This window comes from Furipterus horrens, unplaced genomic scaffold, assembly GCF_987537825.1.
Source record: "Furipterus horrens unplaced genomic scaffold, mFurHor1.1.pri manual_scaffold_6, whole genome shotgun sequence".
Classification (NCBI taxonomy): domain Eukaryota; kingdom Metazoa; phylum Chordata; class Mammalia; order Chiroptera; family Furipteridae; genus Furipterus; species Furipterus horrens.
In genome coordinates this window covers 167,085,004-167,095,305 of record NW_028327176.1, presented here as the reverse complement: position 1 = coordinate 167,095,305, position 10,302 = coordinate 167,085,004, and the positions used below count along the sequence as shown (strand labels likewise).

At 37.6% G+C, this 10,302-nt stretch overlaps 1 protein-coding gene across 3 annotated transcripts in view; it reads right to left on the bottom strand.

Annotated features, from left to right (window-relative positions):
* Window positions 1–823: 823 nt before the first annotated feature.
* The window catches only part of AKAP7 (A-kinase anchoring protein 7), a 110,074-nt gene continuing 100,595 nt past the window's right edge, over window positions 824–10,302 (bottom strand). For 2 of the 3 annotated variants that reach the window (XM_090279843.1, XM_090279844.1), the window contains one exon: window positions 2,136–2,844. In XM_090279843.1, coding sequence (XP_090135969.1) covers window positions 2,648–2,844 — 197 coding nt within the window. In that variant the 3' untranslated portion in view covers window positions 2,136–2,647. Of the gene's footprint in view, window positions 1,969–2,135; window positions 2,845–10,302 lie in introns of those variants that run through there. The other variant, XM_090279845.1, reaches the window with a different exon arrangement.

Below are 10,302 nucleotides of genomic sequence, written 5' to 3'. Positions count from 1 at the left end.
CGTTAGCCTTCCAAATTGAGGACAAGATATTTATAGATATATGCTGAGAAGGGCTTTCTCTGAAATATTGTTAACTTAGATTACGGGGCAGTAAAAATAGCTCTGGAGCCTGGCTGGGTGGCTCAGTTAATCGGAATGTCATCCCATACATCAAAAGATTGCAGGTTCAATTCCTGGTGAGGAATTGCAGGCTTGATCCCCAGTCGGAGCATGAACAAGAGGCAAATGATCAATGTTTCTCTTTCCTTCCTCTCTCTCTCAAATCAATAAACATCTCCTTGAGTGAGGATTTAAAAAGAAAAGAAAATAGCTCTGGAACTTGGAGATGGAGCCCTGGGCTGTAGTTCAGGTCCAGTTCCCTCACAGCAGTGTAGCTTGGATAACGCACTCAACCTCAAGCTTGTTTCCTCATTTGAAAAACAAGGCAAGTCCTCACCTACCCCTGCTTACAAACGGTAAAGCCCTCCCCCACTGAAAAGTGTCTGGTGGTTAAGCAGCACTCAGATTTTTGCATCTGGATGGATCTGCTCCTTTCATCTCTGCTACTAATGTCACTTTAGTGACACATTATTAGCAGTTGATGAGATGTTATTTATATTTTCTTTGCATTTGACCTTGTGCTGCTCCTTTTCTGTGAAGCTAACTGGTCTGAAGTGATTAACAGTCCAAAGTTGAACATGCTCTGACAACTGTGCTATCTTAGCATAAAGGATAAGAACATCAAGGTAAAGGCATACTGAAAATATCAGAGCTCCCACTTATGACTTCATTATACCCACAGAGCCAACAACTTCCAAGAGGGACAGAAAACGAGGAAAAGAAACAAGGGAAAACAATACTTTTATTAAGAAGCATGAAAATGCAAAAACTCATTTATAAATAAATGTAGTATAATTTACCCAGTGAAAAAATAGCTAAATTCCAGGAGTAAACTGGATCTTATATTCGAAATGATTACATATTTGATTTCTAATAATATCCCCCTCCATCATGATCTCTAAGTAGCAGCAATTTTACAATGATCATAGAAAAAGCTGTTAACAGTGATTATCACACCAAGGGGAAATTTCCAAGAATTTTCTTTAAAAATAAACCAGTGCAAACAAATCCAGATTATAAGGGGTAGAGAAAGACCTGGGCTTATCTTCAGAAAAGTAGAAAATAAAAATCTCAAACATTTATTCAGTAAGAAATGAAAAGGCAAACTACATTTAGATCATTGAAAAGTAATACACATAGATAGTATAAAACATTTTTAACCAGTGATTGCAAAAATTAATTTATAAATGTTCATTCAAGTACTAGTATTCAATAAACATTCAAATTTCTATTAAAAGTAACACTAGATATAGTTATGTTTGGACAATACTTTCTGATTTACTACTACAACAAAAATCATGTCAACAGGAAGCAAGTGACACTTAAAATACTGTGGTTTTTTTTTGTCTATAAATGATTTTTCAAAGTCTGTGTATTATACCTGTGAGGACCCCAGGAACATTTCACAACAGCTAATTAAGAAGTCCTTTTTATAAAATGACTTGATATTACAGAAACAAATATTCCCACACACGTTTAGCTTTAAAAATAAAAATAACAGGGCAGAATCAGTTTTCCTTGGCAAGAAGTCGTCAAATCCTTACCAAATGTTGGTGTGCTATATAGTAAAGATGCTATCAAAGCACTTCTTTGGCATTTACCAAAGAGCTACCTAATGAGCTGAACAGGTTTCATAAACTATGGTACCATGATATTAATGTAGAGCTTATGTCAAAGCTGCATTGAAATCAACATTGTTTTCTTGATTACTGTTAATGGATCTTCCTTCAAAAAGCTCCCTTCTAATTTTGGCCTGAATCTCAGGTGTTAATAAAAGTTCTTTTATCTGTTTCACTTTGGACTTCAGAACCATTCTTTCTTGATGTAAAGCTTCCTTAATTAAGTCCTGGATTCCAATCGGTCTCTTGCCTACAGGAAAAAAAATTTATAAAACATTTTACATACAAATACCAATGAAAAACATTAAGTATGGCACAATGACTTATCAAAAGAGGGTTAAAAAGAAACCTTTAAAATGTTGCCCACATTTTATAGAAAAGGTTGCATTTTGCCAAAAATATATTATTTACCTGAAACAAATTTACTGGAAATAAAGGTCACTGAATAGCGACAGTGTACAGGAGGACAAACATAAAACACTATGGACGACTACATGGATAATTTCAACAGCAATTATTTCAGACTTAGCGCTTGTTAGCTGTGCGTGTGTTTTGGCCTCAGATAAAGTAGTCAAATGCCCTGCAAAGCAATATAAATGGCAGTATTCCAGTTATGGCAAGGCCCCTTCCATGGCCTTTGAGTCCATGAGGCATAACCCAAAGTTCCCTCTCCCTTGGCCATGGCTGAGGGCAAGTGAAAATCGGGCCATTCTTCTTTCATAAATTAATTTCCTCGGCAAGTCCCATCACTTCCTTGTTCTTCCGTTGTGTTTCAGAAATGCAAACACATTGATCATGAAAGCATTAGGCAACCTCCACAGATTGGACAAGAGAAACTTCAACAGCAAGTTGTAAATCAGTCCACTGACTCAGCAGAGTGGAGCAGGGATGCTTCTCAAGGAGCAGCCAGGCCTGCCTGCATTTGGGTCTCATTTCCTGTTGTTGTCATTGCCAGTGCCATTCCTGTCAGCCTCTTCAGCTTTCACAGAGCCCCCATCCCCTGGCTTGTTTTTGTTCTGTGTTTCTTCCAGATACTGCTGGACAGCCTTGAGCACTGCGTTCTCCACCAGCCTCTTACTGAGCTTTACCAGTTCAGCATCATCAGGCTCACCTCCATTCTTATCACCTACATTCCACAACAGAGAAGAGAGGTCACTGAGATCATACTGCCATAGAAACTCAGCATGCAGGGGCTGGCCAGTTTTGTTAGTTGAAAAGAGCAAGTGTCCTTCAATCTGGTAAACTAAATCTATAAGTGTAAGAATACTGGCTTGGCTTTTCATGTGGTATTTGCAGAAGCAGGAGACTGTCTATTCCTGAAGACTTCAGATTGAAATGTAGTTCATAAAAGACCCAATCTAAAAATATTCTACCTACAATGCTGGAATTTTCCCATTTCTACATGGAATTTTGGTTTTTCTCTTATCCAAGGCCAATTGCTGCTACTGAAATTCATGTTCGCACCACCCAGAGCCTCAGAAGACATGAATTCACCAATTAGATCTGTATCTGCTTCTCCTTCTCCACTACTAAATGCGAGGTAATCAAGATTTCCATATCAGCTAACTACTTAGGAGCACTAAGTTTAAAATGTTTGTCCTATAGTTTGGTTGTTCACAAACTCTTAGCACTCCCATGAAGACAAAGGCAGTTACTATGGCTAGGAACTAGTATAAAATAAGCTTGTAAAACTAATATTCTTTTTAATCTCAGTGCTATCATTAGAATTTACAAAATAGGAAACTCTTCAAGGAAGAATTAAGCTTATGATAATAAACTACTGGATGTTAATATTTTATGGCCATTTTGCTTCTCTGCTAGTGATGATCAAGGTTTAATAATTCTGTCTTTCATTTTACTGTAAGAGGGCTGATTCTCATCTATTATCATGCTACACATTTCCCACTCACTCTCTTCCTTGTCTCCCTTCACTTAGGAAGAGCACAAAGGAGCTTATCACTCATGTCCATTCAGTGTCTAAACTCTCTGCACTGAGCAGTGGACTCAGGAAGGCAGATGACTGGAGGCAAAGATATTTGAGCAACTAAGTATCTTAAGCAAATGCTAACAGTCTTCAGAGGAGTCATAGACAGCAATACAATAATGTCAGGGAAATTTAATACTCCACTTTCAACAATGTATTATATCATCCAGACAGAAAGCCAGTAAGGAAGCATTGGACTTGAACCATACTTTAGACCAAATGGACCTAACAGACATATACAGAAGATTCCATCCAACAGCACCAGAATTCACATTCTACTCGAGTGCATGTAGAATATTCTCTAGGACAGATCATATGTTAGGTCACAAAACAAACCTCAGAAAATTTTAAAAGACTGAAATACATACTAAGTATCTTTTCTGACCACAATGGTATGAAAATAGGCATCAATAAGATGATAACTGGAAAACTGACATTTATGTAAAAATTAAACAACACGCTCCTGAAAAATTAATGAGTCAAAAATGAACTCAAAAGGGAAATAAAAAAATATCCTGAAATAAACAAAAATGGAAACACAGCATACAAAACCTTATGGGATACAGCAAAAGCAGTGCTAAACGAGACATTTAGAGCAATATATACCTACATTAAGAAAAAAGAGGAATCTGGACTTCCGGCCAATATGGAGGCCTAGACAGACACGCTGGGTCTCCCTCCACAAATAAGAAGGAATACAACTACCTCAAAACTAGAGACAACCAGAAGTTCCAGAAAATCAAGCTGCATGGAAGTCCAACAAACAAAGATATAAAAAAGAAATACACATCCAGACAGGTAGGAGGCGTGGAGCCCAGGTGGAGAGGATGCGCTGTGGTGGAGGCGGAGGAGGCGGCGGCGGCAACTGCAGCAGCGGCAGGCCAGCGGAAAGCACAGTCACACATTTTAAAAGTAGGGAGGGACACCTGGGGAGCATCCCCAGCTCCTGACCAGACCAAGCAGCTCATGGTCCCAGCGCCAAGGAAAATCAAGCCTCATTGCTTCTGACTGTGCAAACCAGTGGGGGTTGGGGCGGAGGAAGAAACTGCCAGTCTCTCAGCAGTCTGCTTGTTTAAAGGGCCCCCATGGTCCTAGACGTCTGCAGACCCACCCACTCTGGGAACGACAGCCAGGGCAACAGCTAGAGAGGCACCAGTCCCATAGAAAGTGGGAGAAGTGCCTGGAAAAGGGGCGAGTGCTGAGCAAGAAGCATTGTTCCCTCTCAGACCCCTCCCCAACTACAGTACCACAACATGGTGAAACGGGTCACCTGTACTGATGAATACCTAAGGCTCCTCGCCTTACAACGTAACAGGAGTGACAGCTTTATCTAAGATACAAAGGCAAACAAACACAGGAGCCTGTCAAGATGAGGAGACAGAGAACAATGGCCCAAAAGAAGGAACAGATCAAGGCTCCAGCAGGAGAACTAAGCAATGAGGAGATAGCCAACCTAACAGAAGCAGAATTCAAAACACTGGTGATAAAGATGCTCACAGACTTGATAGATATGCTTGAGTATGGCAAACACATAAGGAAAGAAGTGAAGGCTATGCTAAGTGAAATGAAGGAAAATCCACACAAAACCAATGGTGAAGGAAAGAAAACCGGGGTTCAAATCAATTATTTGGAACATAAGGAAATAAAAAACAGTCAACCAGTACAGAATGAGGAAACAAGAATTGAAAAAAATGAAGAGAGGCTTAGGAACCTCTGGGACAACTTTAAACATGCCAACATCTGAATCATAGGGGTGCCAAAAGGAGAAGAGGAAGAGCAAGAAATTGAAAGCTTATGTGAAAACATAATGAAGAAAAACTTCCCAATTTTGGTGAAGGAAATAGACATACAAGTCCAGGAAGCACAGAGAGTCCCAAACAAGCTAGACCCAAGGAGGACCACACCAAGACACATCATAATTAAAATGCCAAAGGTGAAAGATAAAGAGAGAATCTTAAAAGCAGCAAGAGAAAAGCAGAGACTTACCTACAAAGGGGTGCCTGTAAGTCTATCAGCTGATTTCTCAAAAGAAACTCGGCAGGCAAGACGGGACTAGCAAGAAGTATTCAATGTGATGAAAAGCAAGGACCCACAACCAAGATTACTCTATCTGGCAAAGCTATTTAGAATGGAAGGGCAGATGAAGTGCTTCCCAGACAAGATAAAGCTAGAAGAGTTCATTATCACCAAGCCATTATTATATGAATTGTTAAAGGGCTTATTTAAGAAAAAGAAGATCAAAACTATGAACACTAAAATGACAACAAACTCACAACTATCAACAACTGAATCTAAAAAATAAAAGCAAAATTTAACTAAGCAAATCAGAATAGGAACAGAGGGGGATGGGGGAGAAATGGGGAAATGGTATGGGGATTAAGAAGCATAATTGGTTGGTACAAAATAGACAGAGGAAAGTTAAGAATAATATAGGAGGGCCCTGGCTGCTGTGGCTCAGTGGATTGAACGTCGGCCTGTGAGCCAAGTGTCGCTGGTTCGATTCCCAGTCAGGGCACATGAATAGGTTGCACATCAGGTCCCCAGTTGGGGGCGTGAGGGAGAGGCAACCACACAGTGACGTTTCTCTCCCTCTCTTTCTCCTTTCCTCTCTCTCTACAAATAAATAAATAAACAAACAAATAAATTTTTAAAAAAGGAATAATAATATAGGAAAGGGTGAAGCCAAAGAACATATATGTACGACCCATGGACATGAACTAAGGGGGGTGGGATTGCTGGGGAAAGGGGGGTACCTGACAGAGGGAAACAAAGGGGAAAAAACTGGGACTACTGTAACAACATAATCAATAAAATATACTTAAAAAAAAAAGAAAGAAAGAATATCATTGGCCTGTGAGCCAAGTGTCACTGGTTCGATTCCCAGTCAGGGCACATGACTAGGTTGCACGTCAGGTCCCCAGTTGGGGGTACAACTGAGAGGCAACCACACAGTGATGTTTCTCTCCCTCTCTTTCTCCTTTCCCCTCTCTCTAAAAACAAACAAATAAATAAATTATTTTAAAAAAAGAATAAAGAGATATATAGTCAATAACACTGTAATAACTTTGCATTACAGATATTTACTAGACTTACAGTAGTGATCACATCATGAAGTGTATACATGCCAAATCACTATTTTGTACCCCTGAAACTAATATAGTATTGTATGTCAACTATACTTAAATTTAAAAAATTAAAGAAAAAGATTTCAAGTTAACAGCCTAACTTTACATCTCAATGAATTAGAGAAACAAGAATTAAGCTCAAAGTTATCAGAAGGAAGAAGATAACAAAGATCAGAGCAGAAATAAATGAAATACAGATAGAAAAACAATTTAAAAACTGATAAGACTAGGAGTTGTTTTTTTTGAAAAGATAAGCAAAACAGACAAACCTTTAGCTAGGTTTACCAAGAAAAAAAGATCAAGGACTAAAATAATAAATTTATAAATGGAAGAGGAGACATTATAACTGATACCACAGAAATACAAAGGATCAGAAGAGATTACTATGAACAATTATATGCCAACAAATTAGACACCCTAGAAGAAATGAATAAATTCCTAGAACATACAACCTTCTAAGTTTGAATGATAAATAGAAAATCTAAACAGATCAGTAACAAGTAAGACTTATTATTATCAGTAATTAAAAACCTCTCAACAAAGAAAAGCCCAGGACAAGATGGCTTCATAGGTGAATTTTACCAAATATTTAAAGAAGAATTAATGCCAATTATTTTCAAATTCTGCCAAAAAACTGAAGAGGAGAGAACACTCCCAAATTCATTTTATGAGGTCAGCATTACTCTGATACCAAAGCCAGTAAGGATACTACAAGAAAAGAATATTCCAGGCCAATGCCCTCATGAATTTAGATGCAAAAATTCTCAACAAAATACTGGTAAACCAAATTCAACAGCACATTAAAAGAGCCATACACCAAGATCAGGTGAAAATTACCCTTGGTATGCAAGAATGGTTCAACATATGCAAATCAATCAATGTGATACTGTATTTTGGTCTTATTCTACTCTGTAGCCAAATAATCAGTGCTTCTGTGATTTCTCTTGGTCCACAATGAAGTGTCCCTATTACTTCAAACATTAAGATTTAAAACACAAAAATCTTCCTCTAGAAAGTTAACTTTCTTTTTTATGGCTGAGTAGTATTCCATTGTGTAAATGTCTCCTTTTGCAACAGTATGGCTGAATCTGGAGAACATTATGCAAAGTGAAATAAGCCAGTCAGGAAGACAGATATCATATGATTTCATTCATATGTAGAATCTAATGAACAAACTGAACTAACAAGCAAAATAGAGACAGACTCATAGATGGAAAGCAGGATAACAGCAAAAGAGTAGGTGAGGGTAGAGGGTGGAGGGACTGAGCAAAAAGGAAAAATGACTCATGGACACAGACATCAGTGTGGTGACTGGGGGAGGTGGTATAAGGGGACTAAGTGATAATGGAAAAAAAACAAAAGATAAAATTTTTTAAAAAGATGAGAAAAAAGTTAACTTTCTCTTCTGACTTTCCTATTTTGTTTATGCTTTTACTATTATCCCAAGTCAACTAAGCTGAAAAGAAGATTATAACTACCTTTGACTGCTATCTTTCCCTTATCAACACACTTAATCACCAAGTCTAATCTATGTGCCCTCCACAATTTCTCTCTTCAATGCATCTGGTATAACCCTTCTAGATTAACAGTTCTAAAATGTCCCTTTTACTGTTCCTTCTCTCCACAAGAAAATTTAAATTTGCCTTCCAAGGCTTTCCAAAATTTATCTCTGATTATCTCCCTCCATTGTTACAGTTCCACTGTCAGCTTCCAACATCTCCTCAGTTGTCTCCACATCATTCCATTTCTCGATGGCACTCCCTCTCTCTCATCAATTAAAATCCCACCTACTCCATGAAGCCTTCCTTGACTAACCAGTTAAAAGTGATGAGCTTCTACTGGATTCCAATAGCTCTGACTGCATGTATAGTATATGGTCATTCAGTCATTCATTCAAGTAGGCACAGAGGACCTACTATCTACATGGTTATTCTAGCCTATGGGGATATTGCAGAGAACAACAACAACAAAAAAGTCCCAGTAGTTTTCCATTCTTAATTTCTTACAAATTATAAGCATTATTTATTCATGTATTTATTCAAAGACTACTAATTCAAGTTTCTAAAGACACAGTCTTGAGTATAAAAACCATGTCCTAGGCTTCTCGATGATCTCCCACTCTGCTAACACATGGCAGAGCTTGCTGAACACAGTAAGGGTTCAACAAAATTACTCAGTCAAGTGAATTGCTGATTAAGTCCTTACAAGTAGTACAGCATTTTCAAATGTTCCTATCTTCCTATAAGAATAGCACACCATAGTTAGAAATTTAGATTTAATATTAAACTTAAATCAAGAGCAATGAATTCCAGAATAATCCAAATATCCATGTGAAAAATATCCATCAACTTTGCTTGATGAACCTGGCCAGTAAGCCCAAACACCCAGCCTATGGGACAAATAATAACTATCTACTATAACAAACTCATTAAAAAATCAACAAAATAATTTTAAAAATTTATAAATGAATCATTCAGATCAGTACTAAATCCTCGCCTCGCCATATGATCTCCATAAAACACTCTCAGGTTATCAGTGCTAGCGTAGGGAAGACTCTACAGGAAGGCTCATCACAGAGTCCTGCAAGAATGCAGCAAATCAAGAAAAGTGCATCTTCATTCAAGCATGTTCCCTTTTCTAGCAAACTTAATTCAACTTCATTAAAAAGAGGCACCTTAAGTTAAAGTTACACTGTATTTTTCTCCTGCTCATTATTGAATAAGCAGAGCACAGGAAATTTTTAGGGCAGTGGAAATACTCTGTATGATGCCATAATGATAGAAAATGTGATTTATACATTTGTCCAAACCCACAGAAGATACATCAAAAGCGAACCACGATATAAACTATGGACTTTGAGTCATTACGATATATTGATATAGGTTCATCAGTTATTAGGACTTCTCTTTTTTAGTCTGTAATATCAATTCTCTTAGTCCAAATTATGATCCACATTGCTCCCCATACAATTTCTACCATAATGCTGTCATTTCTTATTGAAAACCTTGGTGATGTAATAGAACTACCGGTGGTGATATGACAGAACTTCTAATATGTGTATAAGGAAGGAAATGTATTATGTTTATATATGTTTGAAATCCAATGCTGCTGTTTTCTATCTGCACATCCTTGTTCACAATCTCTACAAACTTAAATATCCCTTCGATGGGCCACTAATGAGGCTAATATACCCTGCATTGCTGTTATAAGTATTAGAAATGTTATAAAAAGTGCCTAACATTGTGCCTGGAACATAGTAGACCTTAAAAATATGGTAGCTATTTTGTTAGTAGATTTTATACATGTTTTATGATTAAGAAGAATGAGTTCAATACCTAATAAATGCCAATCACTAATTTACTCACTTCATTAAGTGTCACTCTGTTGTTGAAATCTATTTCCAAGGGGCACTGTGCTCACTATGGCTTGTTAGGTAACTTGTTTTGCCTTGTACTGTTTATAGATTCTTATCTGC